Below are 19,515 nucleotides of genomic sequence, written 5' to 3'. Positions count from 1 at the left end.
ACCTAGTGGTAACCTCAGTATTAACCTCATTGGTAACCTAGTGGTAACCTCAGTAGTAACCTCATTGGTAACCTCAGTAGTAACCTCAGTAGTAACCTCAGTAGTAACCTCAGTAGTAACCTCATTGGTAACCTAGTGAAACTCTCATCCATCCACCTACTAACAACACTATGTTCATAGAGTATATCTAGAAACACTTACTAACAACACTATGTTCATAGAGTATATCTAGAAACACTTACTAACAACACTATGTTCATAGAGTATATCTAGAAACACTTACTAACAACACTATGTCCATAGAGTATATCTAGAAACACCTACTAACAACACTATGTCCATAGAGTATATCTAGAAACACTTACTAACAACACTATGTTCATAGAGTATATCTAGAAACACCTACTAAACACACTACGTCCATAGAGTGTATCTAGAAACACTTACTAACAACACTATGTTCATAGAGTATATCTAGAAACAACTACTAAACACACTATGTCCATAGAGTATATCTAGAAACACTTACTAACAACACTAGAATGTATAAAGGCAGCATAAGAGCAACAGAGTGCATGGATAGATGATTGGATGGATGGATGGATGGGGGAGGGAGCGAGCGAGGGATGGATAGATGGGGAGGGAGGGAGGGATGTATGGATGGATGGATGGATGGATGGATGGATGGATGGATGGATGGATGGAGGGATGGATGGATGGATGGGGAGGGATGGATGGAAGGAGGGATGGAAGGAGGGATGGATGGATGGATGGATGGAAGGAGGGATGGAAGGAGGGATGGAGAATAAGACGTAGTTGAAACCCAGAGTGCACGCTGCCCTTTAGAAAGGCAAATTGCTGGGAGATGTTGAGTCTAATGTGTTGGTATCCATGGCGACAGGGGAACGAGAGGAAGCAGGGACCAGGTCTGATGTAAAAAGGATAAGAGGAGTGAGGGGGGGATGTGCAGGAATCCTGTTCAATGAAGGGAGCTCCAACTAAAAGGTTCAATCAGCCCTGGACTAACTGGTCATTTTCAGCAGAGCTGAGGTCCATTTAGGAAGCAGTGCAGAGGACGTGGAACAGAACAGTGGTATTTACTGATGTCACAATGTCAGGAGTGTGCCATGAAGTGTTCCTACACCCTTGTATACAGCAACCACGACAAGACACAGTACTAACATGTTGCATTTCAAGGCTAACATGTTGCATTTCCAGCCATATTATAGCAAACCAAGTGGTCAAACTGCCCATTTGCTGTTTTAAGGGAGTTAAGGGACAGGCCTTTAACTGGGTTTACCTGAGATCATCTACTGATCAATGTCAGAGGAGGAATCAAGAGGACTGGGCAGATTTGGATTTAGAGGTAGAGATGACTACATGTGGTAACGTTGCCTTGGGCTCCATGTTAAATGTCAGGACAAGGGACTGTTGTCTGATATAAGAGAAAAGGCCTAGGACAGGGAGGGAGGAAGGACGAAGTATAGAGGATGGAGAGAGAAGGGAGGGAAGGAGGAGGAGGGAGGGAGGGAGTGGAGGGGAGGAGGAGGGAAGGGGGAGGAGTATGGAGAAAGGAGGAAGGGGGAGGGAGGGAAGGAAGGATGAGGGAGGACATGAGAAAGGAGGGACAGGGGAGGGGAGGGGAGGGGAGGAGGAGGAAGGAGGGAGGGGGGAGGAGGAGTATTGAGGAGGGAGGAGGAGGGAGAATGGAAGAAAGAGAAGGGAGGGAGGGAGGGAGGGAGGGAGGGAGGGAGGGAGGGAGGGAGGGAGGGGAAGAGGAAGAGGAAGAGATGGAGTATGAAGAAGGGAGAAGGAAGGAAGGAAGGATAATCCCTTTTTTATTCAGGGGTGTAATGTACATTTCCCCCCACCCATCACCACCCCCACTACCATCACCATCACCACCACCACAACCATTACCATCACAATCACCACCACCACAACCATTACCATCACCATCACCACCACCACAACACCATCACCACCACCACAACCATTACCATCACCATCACCACCACCACAACCATTACCACTACCATCACCATCACCACCACCACAACCACTACCATCACCACCACCACAACCATCACAATCACCACCACCACAACCACTACCATCACCACCACCACCACCACAACCACTACCATCACCATCACCACCACCACAATCATTACCATCACCACCACCACAACCACTACCACTACCATCACAATCACCACCACCACAACCATTACCATCACAATCACCACAACCACTACCATCACCACCACCACAACCACTACCACTACCATCACAATCACCACCACCACCACCACCACAACCACTACCATCACCACAACCACTACCATCACCATCACCACCACCACAACCATTACCATCACCACCACCACAACCATTACCATCACAATCACCACCACCACAACCATTACCATCACCATCACCACCACCACAACCACTACCATCACCATCACCACCACCACAACCACTACCATCACCATCACCACCACCACAACCATCACCATCACCACCACCACAACCATTACCATCACAATCACCACCACCACAACCATTACCATCACCATCACCATCACCACCACCACAACCATTACCATCACAATCACCACCACCACAACATTACCATCACCATCACCACCACCACAACCACTACCATCACCACCACCACAACCACTACCACTACCATCACAATCACCACCACCACAACCACTACCACTACCATCACCATCACCACCACCACAACCACTACCATCACCACCACCACAACCATTACCATCACAATCACCACCACCACAACCATTACCATCACCACCACCACAACCACTACCATCACCATCACCAACACCACCACCACTACCATCACCACCACCACAACCACTACCATCACAATCACCACCACCATTACCATCATCATCACCACCACCACAACCACTACCATCACCATCACCATCACCACAACCATCACCACCACCACCACCACAACCACAACCATTACCATCACAATCACCACCACCACTACCATTACCATCACCATCACCACCACCACAACCACTACCATCACCACCACCACTACCATCACCACCACCACAACCACTACCATCACCATCACCACCACCACAACCACTACCATCACCACCACCACCACAACCATCACTATCACCACCACCACAACCATCACCATCACCACCACCACAACCACTACCACTACCATCACCACCACCACCACCACCACCCATCACCACCACCACTACATCAGAATCACCATCACCAACACAATCACCATCACCACCACCACCACTCCGATCACCAACACAATCACCATCACCACCACCACTCCCATCACCAACACAATCACCACCACCATCACCATCACCACCACCACCACCATTTCATAAAGCTAAAGCATACCTCTGATTTGTCTGATTTTACATAAGTCCCTCTTCCTGCTTTCATATTTATGAGGACTATGAGGCCTAGTCCTTTGAGATGTGAACATTCATATCATAACTCAACTACTGCAGTATAATAGAAGCATAAAAGCAGAGAGCACTGACCAGAACAATTATTCATAGGATTATCTAGCTACTGTGAGCTTAGCATAACAGAAATGTTAGACAAATAGTGATTCTAGGCCCCCAGTCAGACTGTAACTGTAATATGTGGATGTCCTTCTAGGCCCCCAGTGAGACTGTAACTGTAATATGTGGATGTCCTTCTAGGCCCCCAGTGAGACTGTAACTGTAATATGTGGATGTCCTTCTAGGCCCCCAGTCAGACTGTAACTGTAATATGTGGATGTCCTTCTAGGCCCCCAGTCAGACTGTAACTGTAATATGTGGATGTCCTTCTAGGCCCCCAGTCAGACTGTAACTGTAATATGTGGATGTCCTTCTAGGCCCCCAGTGAGACTGTAACTGTAATATGTGGATGTGTTTCTAGGCCCCCAGTCAGACTGTAACTGTAATATGTGGATGTCCTTCTAGGCCCCCAGTGAGACTGTAACTGTAATATGTGGATGTCCTTCTAGGCCCCCAGTGAGACTGTAACTGTAATATGTGGATGTCCTTCTAGGCCCCCAGTGAGACTGTAACTGTAATATGTGGATGTCCTTCTAGGCCCCCAGTGAGACTGTAACTGTAATATGTGGATGTCCTTCTAGGCCCCCAGTCAGACTGTAACTGTAATATGTGGATGTCCTTCTAGGCCCCCAGTGAGACTGTAACTGTAATATGTGGATGTCCTTCTAGGCCCCCAGTGAGACTGTAACTGTAATAAGGAAGAATAAGATAGTTTATATTTTTATCTAAATGAGATTGATTTTGAGACTTTTTGAATTCCTTGTTGAAGGACACCAACACTAGACATTTAGAGCCAAACGGACACAGATGCTGTGGTCCGTGCCATACAAACAAACCAACAATAAGCCCTCGATTCCCTGACAATTTGTCTGCTTCCCCATAGGGCCCTGGTCAAAAGTAGTGCACTACCCATTGGGCCCTGGTCAAAAGTAGTGCACTACCCATAGGGCCCTGGTCAAAAGTAGTGCACTACCCATAGGGCCCTGGTAAAAAGTAGTGCACTATTGAGATTAGGGTGCCATTTGGGATACATTCTTTGTCAGTACTAATGAGCTGTAAATTGAACAAGTTGGTGGGACCCAACAGCTAGCTAGCTCCCTCTCTTACCGCCCTCTGTCCTCTGTTAATTTGTCTCTCTGCTCGTCATTAAACAAGCCAAGCAAATAGAGAGAGAGAGAGAGAGAGAGAGAGAGAGAGAGAGAGAGAGAGAGAGAGAGAGAGAGAGAGAGAGAGAGAGAGAGAGAGAGAGGGGGGGGGGAAGAAACAGAAAACACAGCTAGACAGCTAGTTAGGCAAACTGCAGGTGGAAAGGTGACACCACATCTCTGACTCTGTCTGCAAACCAAATTGCACCCTATTCTCTTTATAAGTGCACTACTTATAAAGGGAAGTAGCACAATATATAGGGAAAAGGTGCCATTTGATACCCAGTCTCTCTCTCACTGCCCTGATCCCAAAAGACATCGGCTGCACAACAACAAAGCGATGATTTCTATTAGACAATGAAGCAAGCCTGAATCCATAAACAGTGAAGCCAATTACGCACCACAGCACAGCAGAGCACAGCAAAGCGTACCGGCGCCTCGCAGGAGAGAGAGAATGAGGGAAGGAGGAGAAAATGGAGGTAGTGAGACAGCAAGGCAGCGTCGGGGCAATTAAACCCACACAGGAACCATGTTATCCTCCTCCCTGTTAGCATAGCACTCAAACATGCTGCCTCTTTGTCCTTTATGACTCACAGCATAGAAATATTACACTAATATTATTACAACAAACGGCAGAAAGAAAGATAGAGGGAGAGAGAGAGAGAGAGAGAAAGAGAGAAAGGGAGAGGAGGAAGCGAGGAAAATGGAGAGAAGAGACAGAGAAAGAGACAGAGGTGAGAGAAATAGAGAAATGGGAGACAGAAGGAGAAGGGAGAGAAAGAAGGAGAGAGAAAGAGAGAGCGAAAGAGAGAGAGAATAGACAGAGAAAGAGACAGAGGTGAGAGAAAGAGAGAAATGGGAGACAGAAGGAAAACAGAGAGAAAGAGGGAGAGAGAAAGAGAATGAGAGAGAAGAGACAGAGAAAGAGAGAGGTGAAAGAGAGAAATGAGACACAGAAGAAGAACGGAGAGAAAGAAGGAGAGAGAAAGAGAGAGAGAGAAGAGAAAGAGACAGAGTTGAGAGAAAAAGAGAAATGGGAGACTGAAGGAGAACGGAGAGAAAGAGGGAGAGAGAAAGAGAACTAGAGAGAGCTAATAATAAGCCCATCCCTGTTAGCCTCAGCTCCAGCACAATGGAGAGAGGACAGATACAGGAAGTGTGTTGGAGGGAGAGCTAATAATAAGCCCATCCCTGTTAGCCTCAGCTCCAGCACAATGGAGAGAGGACAGATACAGGAAGTGTGTTGGAGGGAGAGCTAATAATAAGCCCATCCCCTGTTAGCCTTAGCTCCAGCACCATGGAGAGAGGACAGATACAGGATAGAGGAAGTATGTTGATCAGGAATTGGGATGCATCTCAAATGCCACCCTATTCCCTATATCAATGGTTCCCAACTCCGGTCCTCCAGTAACCCCAACAGTATAGTTTTATTGTAGCCCTGAACAATCACACCTGATTCAACTTGTCAACTAATCATCAGGCCCTCAATGACTTGAATCAGGTTTGTTTGTCCGGGGCTGCAACTCAAATGTGTGCTGTTGGGAACCACTGACCTATATAGTGTACTACTGTACATTTGACCAAGGTCCATAGGGCTCTGGTTGAAAGTAGGGCACTATATAGGGAACAGGGTGGCATTTTGGATGCAGTTCTAGTGTAACAGTAATCCTCTATTGGTGCTGATAGAGGATGGAGCCTTGGCATTGGTAGCCTGACAGGAAGTTAGGTTTACACACGCACGCACGCACACACTCACGCACGCACGCACGCACGCACACACACACACACACACACACACACACAGGGTGATAAAAATGTTAGTGCACTGTCCACAGGTCAGGCCATGTACTCTAGTCTAGTGGTTATAATCAGATGCTAAACCCTCAGATATCGTATCTTATGAAAAGGGGTTTGGAGAGAAATCTGTGAGTCAGAACTGCAAAGCTTCAGGGTTTAGGAGTGCAGCACAGTGGCTGCATCCCACAATGCCACCCTATTCCCTATATAGAGCACTACTTTTGACTAGAGCCCTATGGGGCAGCATGGTCAAAATTAGCGCACTATAAAGGAAATAGGGTACCATTGGGCATACTGCCAGTGTCTATCCTTGTGTAACAGGGTAAGGCCACCAGGGATGGATGAATCTACCAAACGTCTGCTTTCATCAAAGCTTTTTAAGTCCTTTTTGGAAAATCAAAGAAGAGAAGGAGTTGTGAAGCACAGTAGCTGAAGAATCGTTTCCAGTGAGTCTATGACTGACGTTTTGGGAAATCTGTTGTTGTAGAAAGAATGGTTTATATTTCTCGCTGTTGTTATTGTGTTTTTATAGTGAGAGCTTGGGCCAGTAAGATTGCCAATGTATTCATTACACTTGGTAAAAACCTGATATGTGAACTTGAAACTTAAACCATCCATCTATATGCATGTTAGGCATCCAGAGGGGATGTACTGTAGATGCTGTTAAGCACATGCTAAGAGTAGATGTCCATGTTGTTAGATGTATTCTAAGAGTAGATGTCCAGGTAGCCTAGTGGTTAAGAGGGTTGGGCCTATAACCAAAAGGCTGCTGGTTTGAATCCAAGAGCTGTCAATGTGCCATTGGGCAAGGCACTTAATTGCTCCTGTAAGTCGTGTCTGCTAAGAGTAGATGTCCATGTTGTTAGACGTATGCTAAGAATGGACATCCATGTTGTTAAAGGTATGCTGAGTGGATGTATTGTAATGCTGGGTGAAAATTCCATGAACTGTAAGAGTACTTTTTGTGCTGTGTAGTGTGTTTCTGGACATTATATAGGAACAGGCTGACAAAGGATCTGATTAAAAGTGACAAGCCTTCAAATCAACTTAGCATTACTTCTGGGCCTGAGGCTCCACACATCCCATTGCCTTGGAATAGGATGTTCGAGCTGTGATGCTAGCCACTAGCTAACAACAAGGCAGCTAGAGCTGTGATGCTAGCGACTGGCTAACAACAAGGCAGTCAGAGCTGTGATGCTAGCGACTAGCTAACAACAAGGCAGTCAGAGCTGTGATGCTAGCCACTAGCTAACAACAAGGCAGATAGAGCTTTGATGCTAGCCACTAGCTAACAACAAGGCATACAGAGCTGTGATGCTAGCCACTAGCTAACAACAAGGCAGATAGAGCTGTGATGCTAGCCACTAGCTAACAACAAGGCAGATAGAGCTGTGATGCTAGCCACTAGCTAACAACAAGGCATACAGAGCTGTGATGCTAGCCACTAGCTAACAACAAGGCATACAGAGCTGTGATGCTAGCCACTAGCTAACAACAAGGCAGATAGAGCTGTGATGCTAGCCACTAGCTAACAGATTTCATTAATCTATGAGAAAGTACAAATAAATAAAAGAACATGGGGGGCCTGTTTTCCAATGATGGAAGGAACCACATGGTTACCAATGACCGAAGGGACTACATGGTTACCAATGACCGAAGGGACCACATGGTTACCAATGATGGAAGGGACCACATGGTTACCAATGATGGAAGGAACTACATGGTTACCAATGACCGAAGGGACTACATGCTTACCAATGATGGAAGGGACTACATGGTTACCAATGATCGAAGGGACCACATGGTTACCAATGATGGAAGGGACCACATGGTTACCAATGATCGAAGGGACCACATGGTTACCAATGATCGAAGGGACCACATGGTTACCAATGATGGAAGGGACCACATGGTTACCAATGACCGAAGGGACTACATGCTTACCAATGATGGAAGGGACTACATGGTTACCAATGATCGAAGGGACCACATGGTTACCAATGATGGAAGGGACCACATGGTTACCAATGATCGAAGGGACCACATGGTTACCAATGACCGAAGGGACTACATGCTTACCAATGATCGAAGGGACCACATGCTTACCAATGATCGAAGGGACTACATGCTTACCAATGATCGAAGGGACCACATGCTTACCAATGATCGAAGGGACCACATGGTTACCAATGATCGAAGGGACCACATGGTTACCAATGATCGAAGGGACCACATGCTTACCAATGATGGAAGGGACCACATGGTTACCAATGATCGAAGGGACCACGTGGTTACCAATGATCGAAGGGACCACATGGTTACCAATGATGGAAGGGACCACATGGTTACCAATGATCGAAGGGACCACATGGTTACCAATGATCGAAGGGACTACATGGTTACCAATGATCGAAGGGACTACATGGTTACCAATGATCGAAGGGACCACATGGTTACCAATGATCGAAGGGACCACATGGTTACAAATGATCGAAGGGACTACATGGTTACCAATGATCGAAGGGACTACATGGTTACAAATGATCGCAGGGGCCACATGGTTACCAATGATGGAAAGGACCACATGGTTACCAATGAGGGAAGGGACCACATGGTTACCAATGATCGAAGGGACCACATGGTTACCAATGATGGAAGGGACCACATGGTTACCAATGATCGAATGGACCACATGGTTACCAATGATGGAAAGGACCACATGGTTACCAATGATCGAAGGGACCACATGGTTACCAATGATGGAATGGACCACATGGTTACCAATGATGGAAGGGACTACATGGTTACCAATGATGGAAGGGACCACATGGTTACAAATGATGGAAGGGACCACATGGTTACCAATGATGGAAGGGACTACATGGTTACCAATGATGGAAGGGACCACATGGTTACAAATGATGGAAGGAACTACATGGTTACCAATGATGGAAGGGACCACATGGTTACAAATGATGGAAGGGACCACATGGTTACAAATGATGGAAGGGACCACATGGTTACAAATTATGGAAGGAACTACATGCTTACCAGTGATGGATGGGACTACATGGTTACCAATGATGGAAGGAACTACATGGTTACCAGTGATGGATGGGACTGGTGTAATGAATGGAGTAAAAGACACTACTGATGAATGAAATAGGCCAAATGTAGGGACCTCTGGGCTACCTGGGACATCACATCGACCACCCCTATCTAGACTTTTAGAAAAAGTCACACTTAAAAGCATTCTGAACTTAAAGCATGACTAATAATGTACTTTGAAGAATCTAAAATATAAATATATTTTGATTTGATGAATACTTTTGGGGTTACTACATGATTCCTTGTGTTATTTCATAGTTTTGATGTCTTCACTATTATTCTACAATTAAGAAAATAGTAAAAATAAAGAAAAACCCTTGAATGAGTAGGTGTGTCCAAACATTTGACTTGTACTGTATATAAAATAATACTTAAATAATACGTCAGAATCCATATATTGGGAATGATAAATACTTCTACCATGCTCTTTCTGACCTGAACCAGGCTACACCTCTTCACTGAAATGGCTGCTGTGTTTGCCCTGGGTTCCCATGGATATGCCTGTAAAATTAAAATGTCTGTAGAGTGATAGGCAAATGTGTCATTCTGTGACTCTGCCAACACACTGAGAATGACATCTGTGTGGGCAGCTTACGCAGTCAATGACAACCCACTATGTGCCAAACTCGTCTTTTAGATAAACCACTTGTTTGTATTACAGGACTCAAGAACAACTATGATAAGCCTGATCAGTGTGTTATTTGAAAGCAGCAAGTGGGATACTGTTATTGTGTATAATCAGAGCACTAGTAGAAGAAGTCTCCTGTATTGTGAAAGTTGGCAGTTCATATCTTAAATAGTCAGTTACATTTTCATTTAGCCATTCATCTTCTTCAGATGTATCTCTGATCTGTTTGTATAATTTAAAAGCCTAAAGGCATACAACTTTCATACATTGAATAATACATTACAATTTGGGTTAAAGGCTTCATTTTCCACTCCATTGTATGGAAACCTCTAAAATCTCAGCGTATACTAACCCATTACTGGTGAAATCCTTTCTAAGAAATGTTTATTTAGTTATCGATCTATCAAAATATACAAATATTCACTTCCATCTGTTTATTAGGGTGGCAAAAAATAAGTTAGTCCTAAATATTTCAAAAACCTAAAGCATTGTACATGGGACTAATCATTCACTAAACCCTAAACCTCAACTAAATATTTAAATTAACTAACGTGGAAATTGAGCAAGTTGAGGAGACTAAACTGCTTGGAGTAACCCTGGATTGTAAACTGTCCTACAGGACCTAGTATTGTCACACCTGGATTACTGTCCAGCCGTGTGGTCAGATACCACAAAGAGGGATTTAGGAAAATTACAATTGGCCCAGAACTACTGTCCAGTCATGTACATGTACATAGACAGCTAACATTAATAATATGCATGTCAAGCGCTCTTGGCTCAAAGTAGAGGAGAGAGGGACTTCATCACTACTTGTAATTGTAAGAAGTCCTGTGTAACTCAGTTGTTAGATCATGGCGCTTGCAATGCCAGGTTTGTGGGTTCGATTCCCACGGGGGACCAGTATGAAAATGTATGTACTCACTACTGTAAGTCGCTCTAGATAAGAGTGTCTACTGAAATGAAAAGTGTTGAATACACTGAGCTGTCTATTTAAACAACTAGCACACAGCTCAGACACCCATGCATATGCCACCAGAGGTCTCTTCACAATCCCCAAGTCCAAAACAAACTATGGGAGGTGTGCAGTACTACATAGAGCCATGACTACATGGAACTCTATTCCACATCAAGTAACAGATAAAAATGGAACAGTGGGGACTGTGCATAGACACACATAACAACATACATACACATGGATTTTATGTGGTAGTAGAGTAGAGGCCTGAGGGACACACTTAATCTGTTGAGAAATGTTTTAATTGTATATAATTGCCTTAATTTAGCTGGTTCCAAGGAATAGTAGCCGCTGCCTTGGCAGGAACTAATGGGGATCCATAATAAACCCAGGCAGAGTAGCTGCTGCATTGGCAGGACCTAATGGGGATCCTTAATAAACCCCAGGAAGAGTAGCCGCCGCCTTGGTAGGAACTAATGGGGATCCATAATAAACCCAGGAAGAGTAGCCGCCGCCTTGGCAGGAACTAATGGGGATCCATAATAAACCCAGGCAGAGTAGCTGCTGCCTTGGCAGCAACTAATGGGGATCCATAATAAACCCCAGGAAGAGTAGCCGCTGCCTTGGCAGGAACTAATGGGGATCCATAATAAACCCCAGGAAGAGTAGCTGCTGCCTTGGCAGGAACTAATAGGGATCCATAATAAACCCCAGGAAGAGTAGCCGCTGCCTTGGCAGGAACTAATGGGGATCCATAATAAACCCCAGGAAGAGTAGCCGCTGCCTTGGCAGCAACCAATGGGGATCCATAATAAACCCCAGGAAGAGTAGCCGCTGCCTTGGTAGGAACTAATGGGGATCCATATAAACCCCAGGAAGAGTAGCCGCCACCTTGGCAGGAACTAATGGGGATCCATAATAAACCCAGGCAGAGTAGCCGCTGCCTTGGTAGGAACAAATGGGGATCCATAATAAACCCAGGCAGAGTAGCTGCTGCCTTGGCAGCAACTAATGGGGATCCATAATAAACCCCAGGAAGAGTAGCCGCTGCCTTGGCAGGAACTAATGGGGATCCATAATAAACCCCAGGAAGAGTAGCCGCTGCCTTGGCAGTAACTAATAGGCATCCATAATAAACCCCAGGAAGTGTATCCGCTGCCTTGGCAGGAACTAATGGGGATCCATAATAAATACAAATACATCAATGTGAGTGTTTACTTCCAGGGAGGGTGCTTCCATAACTTCATTAGGGAGTTTGAAAGAACCCTGCATCATGTCTCCTAGTGTGTGTCACAAATGACACCCTATTCCCTATTTAGTGCATCACTTTTGTGCACTATGTAGGGTACAGTGTGTCATTTGGGATAGCGACTTTGTGTGGAATAACCCTCTGTTGCTGCATCCTACATATCCCTGTCGAGGAGCTCTTAAAGGCTAAACATACACACACACACAGACACACACGGCTATCCTATGGCCCCTCATTAATGATTGCTGCGTCATTCCCCTGAATCTATAGCCGTAGAAACAACATCACTATTTCATTGGGGAGTGATTTGATTGTCCTTTCTGTGGCCATTATTTAGGGTGGAGTCCCAAATGGCATCCTATTCTCTATGTAGTGCACTACTTTAGACCAGAGTCCTTTAAGCACTTGTCAAAGTAGTGCACTGTATAGGGAATAGGGTGGCATTTGGGACGCATATTTAATCTTCTTTATGGTCCTTCTCCCTTAATTGGGATGCAAGATCCTTTTCATGGTCTCCATGCCAACGAAGCAGAGTCTGAGTTTACCATCTCAGATGAAAGGGTTCAAGGTAAAAAGGTATCATGTTGGATGAAACTGCAGCAAGGGTAAAAAGATGTGCTGAAACGCATGCTGTCTGACTTAAAAACAACACCTCGTCTAAATACAAAAAATGAGTGCATTTGTCACGTCCTGACCATAGAAAGATGTTAATTTCTATGATAGAGTAGGTCAGGGCGTGACAGGTTTTTTCTCTCTCTATGTTTTCTATTTCTATGTTGTCAGGGTCTAGTTTTGTATTTCTATGTTGGGGTTTTGTTTGTAGATGATCTCCAATTAGAGGCAGCTGGTCCTCATTTTCTCTAATTGGAGATCATACTTAAGTAGGGGTTTTTGGGAGATTGTTATTTTGAGTTGTGTATGTTACAACTCTGCGTCACGGTTTGTTGTTTTGTTCTTTAGTTTATGTATCGCATAGTTTCACAGTGTAAATAAAATGTGGACCGACACACACGCTGCACTTTGGTCCGCTCCTCCTTCCTACGACAACCGTGACAGAATCTCCCACCAACCCAGGTGGGAAAAAAATAGAGACAACGAGGACCAGCTGCCTCTAATTGGAGATCATCCCAAACAAAACCCCAACATAGAAATACAAAACTAGACCCTGACAACATAGAAATAGAAAACATAGAAAAAAAACCTGTCACGCCCTGACCTACTCTACCATAGAAATTAACATCTTTCTATGGTCAGGACGTGACAGCATTACTATAAAGGGAACTATAAAGGGTGCGATTTTTGTAGGGGGTGGATCAGTTTTAATATTGCAAATAGATTGTGGCTTCTATCAGTGTAATTGTCTGCATCATTTTCAATCCTCTTTTTTATAAATATATATATTATATGAAATATATATATATATATATATATATATATATACTGTATACATTTTTATATATTGTGCTGTATTATTTTCCCCTAACCCTACCACCCCTCCTCTAACTGGAGTAAACTAATGGACAACAACACTTAGGCTATTACAGTACTTCCAGCATATACAAGACACAGTATATTTTACATTAGTTATCTTGTTTTTTAGTTGTTTTTAGTCCCACGGTGCTCTTTTTCACAATCTATACTGTAGTCTAGCTCTCATCTCTAGACATCATCCATTCCATTATGGAGTGATCATCAGCATCATCATTATCGCTAAACCCTATTTCTCACACCTCATTCAATAAAGCCTTGAGTTTGCAGCTCAGACATTTTGTAGACAGAGACAGAGGCCTAAAACTGAGGCTTCATTCCAAACAAGCGCCATTTCCTTCCAACAAAATAAAAAACTGAAGAATCTCTTTTAGATCTGGGAGAAAATTACATATATTCCTGAATGCCCATATGACTACTGGATGCTAGGCATCTCCAGATAGGTAGCTAACTCAGGGCCCCTACTAATGTTGTAGGCATCTCCAGATAGGTAGCTAACCAAGGGCCCCTACAACTGTGCTAGGCAGATAGTCCAGATAGGTAGCTAACTAAGGGCCCCTACAACTGTGCCAGTCAGCTAGTCCAGATAGGTAGCTAATTCAGGGCCCCTACAACTATGCGAGGCATCTGGTCCAGATAGGTAGCTAACTCAGGGCCCCTACAACTATGCTAGGCAGATAGTCCAGATAGGTAGCTAACTCAGGGCCCCTACAACTGTGCCAGGCAGCTAGTCCAGATAGGTAGCTAACTCAGGGCCCCTACAACTGTGCTAGGCAGATAGTCCAGATAGGTAGCTAACTCAGGGCCCTTACAACTATGCGAGGCATCTGGTCCAGATAGGTAACTAACCCACAACTGTAATAATGTAATATTTTATATATATTAACATGAAACATAGGAGGTGTCAAAGCTTAGAACATAAACCTTGAGTCATTTGGTCAGATGTAGTCTGTCCACTAGAGATTACAACAGAGATAGGTAAAATATGTACAGTACCCCTAACTAGAAAACACAGAGGTAGGTAACATATTTACAGTACTCCTCATTAGAAAACAGAGGTAGGTAACATATTTACAGTACTCCTCATTAGAAAACACAGAGGTAGATAACATATTTACAGTACTCCTCATTAGAAAACAGAGGTAGGTAACATATTTACAGTACTCCTCATTAGAAAACACAGAGGTAGGTAACATATTTACAGTACTCCTCATTAGAAAACACAGAGGTAAGGTAGCATATTTACAGTACTCCTCATTAGAAAACACAGAGGTAGGTAACATATTTACAGTACTCCTCATTAGAAAACACAGAGGTAGGTAACATATTTACAGTACTCCTCATTAGAAAACACAGAGGTAGGTAACATATTTACAGTACTCCTCATTTGAAAACAGAGGTAGGTAACATATTTACAGTACTCCTCATTAGAAAACACAGAGGTAAGGTAGCATATTTACAGTACTCCTCATTAGAAAACACAGAGGTAAGGTAACATATTTACAGTACTCCTGCTGAGAAAACACTGAGGTAAGGTAGCATATTTACAGTACTCCTGCTGAGAAAACACTGAGGTAAGGTAGCATATTTACAGTACTCCTCATTAGAAAACACAGAGAGACAGCTAGACTGAATAACACCCAGGCTTCACAGTTGTCAAAATATCCCCTGAATCCGTAAGGGGGCCATATTTTGACGAGGTGCAGAAACACAGCCTATAAATAGCTTGTGAACACAGCACTGGATAACCTGAGCTCCAGATATACACAGACAGAGAACGGAACAATCTCTCCATCAGCCTACAGTTATTACCTCATTGGTTGTTTTACATCAACTCCTCCTTTAGAGGAAAACACTGACATGATGAAGCAGAATAATCTTTGTTCTCTCTGATAGTAATACTAGTTCCTATGGGAAAGGGTTTTTTATGGTTTACCAGGCTTGTGGCTAAAACATTGATATGCCTTGTGAAATATACACCAATAATGTCAAATGTGGCACTAACAAAATGCAATTCACAGTTTTAGACCGAAATGGGCTAATGTGGGCCACCCTGTCACACAGACCAGCCTATCAATCAGCCTGTAAATACGTCTGCTGTCAGCATGTGCATTTCTGTTGTTTATCTGGGGGTAGAAATCTAAGTCAAAGCTTTTGACTGCCAATACATTTTTTTGGGGGGGGTAAATTCTTATTTACAATGACGGCCTACACCGGCCAAACCCGGACGACGCTGGGCCAATTGTGCACCGCCCTATGGGACTCCCAATCACGGCCAGATGTGATACAGCCTGGATTCAAACCAGGGACTGTAGTGACGCCTCTAGCACTGAGATACAGTGCCTTAGACCGCTGCGCCACTCGGGAGCCTAATAATGTAAACATTAACATAATTTGAAAGCCTTTGTTGCATACAGTAATAACCTCACAATGTTGACATACAAACTCAAGAGTTCCACTACAGTGAGTATCAGTAGAGTGATTAAACTACAGTGAGTATCAGTAGAGTGAGTATCAGTAGAGTGGTTAAACTACAGTGAGTATCAGTAGAGTGGTTAAACTACAGTGAGTATCAGTAGAGTGGTTAAACTACAGTGAGTATCAGTAGAGTGGTTAAACTACAGTGAGTATCAGTAGAGTGGTTAAACTACAGTGAGTATCAGTAGAGTGGTTAAACTACAGTGAGTATCAGTAGAGTGGTTAAACAGCTACTGTGGTTGAGTAAAGCTTGTACACTTGCCAACAAGATAAATAGACATTTAATGTACCACAGTGTGTCTGTTGTTGATTAAAGCATGTTAAAGTGCATGAATTGCCTGTATGTACAGGTATGTCTCTTCCAATACAACATATAAACACAACCTGCATTGTGAGTCGTGTGTTTGAGTAAAGTAGTTAAAGTGCATGCAGTAGAAAATAGAATCTTACCGCATTGTGTGTCTGTGTCTGTCCAACCAGGATGAGGAGGTTGGAGGAGATGATTGACAGGCAGAAGTTGATTAGGATGATGGACCGCTCAGACCGGATATATCTGGAATAACGGGAAGTACTGGATCAACAAATGAAAAATGACAATCAACACAACACCACAACAATCACCAATCAACAATCTTCCATTATAACTAGGACATTACTACTAGGCTATTCCTACTAGGACATTACTACTAGGCCATTACTACTAGGCCATTAAAACTAGGACATTACTACTAGGCTATTCCTACTAGGACAGTACTACTAGGCCACTACTACTAGGCCATTACTACTAGGCCACTACTACTAGGTCATTACTACTAGGCCACTACTACTAGGCCATTACTACTAGGCCACTACTACTAGGCCACTACTACTAGACCATTACTACTAGGCCAATACTACAAGGCCATTACTACTAGGCCATTACTACTAGGCCATTACTACTAGGTCATTACTACTAGGTCATTACTACTAGGCCATTACTACTAGGCCATTACTACAAGGCCACTACTACTAGGCCATTACTACAAGGCCACTACTACTAGGCCATTACTACTAGGCTATTACTACTAGGCCATTACTACTAGGCCATTACTACAAGGCCACTACTACTAGGCCATTACTACAAGGCCACTACTACTAGGCCATTACTATAGGCCATTACTACTAGGCCATTACTACTAGGCCATTACTACAAGGCCACTACTACTAGGCCATTACTACAAGGCCACTACTACTAGGCCATTACTACTACGCCTAAACAAAGGTATATTTGGCACAAATTTGGTGACCAAGTCATGTGATAGTGTAGGATACTCACACGGATATGAATCAGAAATACACAATGTTATGTATGTTTGTTATGTCTGTATATTAAGGATATCTATGAATCATACATGCTTACTATTAAACGCTTGTTATTGCTGTATTATCATTCCCTGATATGGCCACCCATATGGCCAGTTAGCATATTGCATAGACATACAAATCAAATCAAATCAAATGATATTTGTCACGTGTCGAATACAACAGGTTACCTTACCGACCTTACCGTGAAATGCTTACTTACAAGCCCTTAAATTCGAAAAATAAGAGTTAAGAAAAATATTTACTAAATAAACTAAAGTAAAAAATAAAAGAGCAACAATAAAATAACAATAGCGAGGCTATATACTACATGATCAGAAGTATGTGGACACCTGCTCATTCAACATCTCATTCCAAAGTCATGGGCATTAATATGTAGTTGGTCCCTCCTTTGCAGCTATAACAGCCTCCACTCTTATAGAAAGGCTTTCCACTTGATGTTGGAACTTTGCTCTGTGCAGGCCAGTCAAGTTCTTCCACACCGATCTCGACAAACCATTTCTGTATGGACCTCGCTTTGTGCACGGGCCTTCCCCAAACTGTTGCCACAAAGTTGGAAGCACAGAATCATCTAGAATGTAATTTTATGTTGTAGTGTTAAGATTTCCCTTCACTGGAACTAAGGGGCCTAGCCCGAACCATGAAAAACAGACCTAGACCATTATTCCTCCTCCACCAAACTTTACAGTTGGCACTATGCATTGTGGCAGGAAGCATTCTCCTAGCATCCGCCAAACCCAGATGTGTCCATCAGACTGCCAGATGGTGAAGCGTGATTCATCACTCAAGAGAAAGCATTTCCACTGCTCCAGATTTTTACGAGCTACGCGCTTCAGCACTCGTCGGTCCCATTCTTTGAGCTTGTGTGGCCTACCACTTTGCGGCTGAGCCGTTGTTGCTCCTAGACGTACCACTTTGCGGCTGAGCTGTTGTTGCTCCTAGACGTTTCCACTTCACAATAACAGCACTTACAGTTGACTGGGGCAGCTCTAGCAGGACAGAAATTTGACGAACTGAAAGGTGGCATCCTATGACGGTGCCACGTTGGAAGTCACTGAGCTCTTCAGTAAGGCCGTTCTACTGCCAATGTGTGTCTATGGAGATTGCATGGCTGTGTGCTAGCCATCTAGTCTAGCACACAGCCATGCTTATACACCTGTCAGCAACGGGTGAGGCTGAACTAGCCGAATCCACTAATTTGAAGGGGGAGTCCACATACTTTTGTATATATAGTGTACATCAATTCATATATTCATATGAATATATATTCATATATTCATATTCACCACGTCAACATGGTGTTTACAGTGTATACATCACTGGTTGTACTCACCTCCATAGAATAGCATAGACCACTAGCAACAGGATCAAGGCGAGACAGGATAGACCACAGCCAATGATCAAAGTCACAGAGGGGACCGCTGAGTACTCCATGGTCTGTAGGAGACAGAAGGAAGTAGATATTACACCTGCTTTGGGTTGGTGCTAAAGCCTCAGACACACTAATCAGAACCAATCACACTGGAAAACGGACCAATCGGTTGGTGTTATTGAAGCTTCACAATCAAAACACTTCTTATAGCTGCTTTGGGTTGGTGTTAAAATATCAGCCACTGGGCCTCCCGAGTTGCGCAGCGGTCTAAGGCACTGCATCGCATCGCATCGGGTTCGATCCCAGGATGTGTCACAGCCGGCCGTGGCTGGGAGACCCA

At 43.9% G+C, this 19,515-nt stretch overlaps 1 protein-coding gene across 6 annotated transcripts in view; it reads right to left on the bottom strand.

Moving 5' to 3' along the window:
- Window positions 1–19,515, bottom strand: part of LOC115193521 (adhesion G protein-coupled receptor B3) — a 140,398-nt gene that overhangs the window by 62,349 nt on the left and 58,534 nt on the right. For 4 of the 6 annotated variants that reach the window (XM_029752222.1, XM_029752225.1, XM_029752224.1 and 1 more), the window contains 2 exons: window positions 19,137–19,240; window positions 16,892–17,012 (listed from right to left, as the gene is read on the bottom strand). In XM_029752222.1, the coding sequence (XP_029608082.1) occupies window positions 16,892–17,012; window positions 19,137–19,240 (225 nt within the window). The remainder of the gene's footprint in view (window positions 1–16,891; window positions 17,013–19,136; window positions 19,241–19,515) is intronic. The other 2 variants (XM_029752223.1, XM_029752226.1) reach the window with 1 other exon arrangement.

Source organism: Salmo trutta, chromosome 5 (genome assembly GCF_901001165.1).
Source record: "Salmo trutta chromosome 5, fSalTru1.1, whole genome shotgun sequence".
Lineage (NCBI taxonomy): Eukaryota > Metazoa > Chordata > Actinopteri > Salmoniformes > Salmonidae > Salmo > Salmo trutta.
Note: the sequence above shows the minus strand (reverse complement) of the source record. Positions and strands in the feature narration are given on the sequence as shown.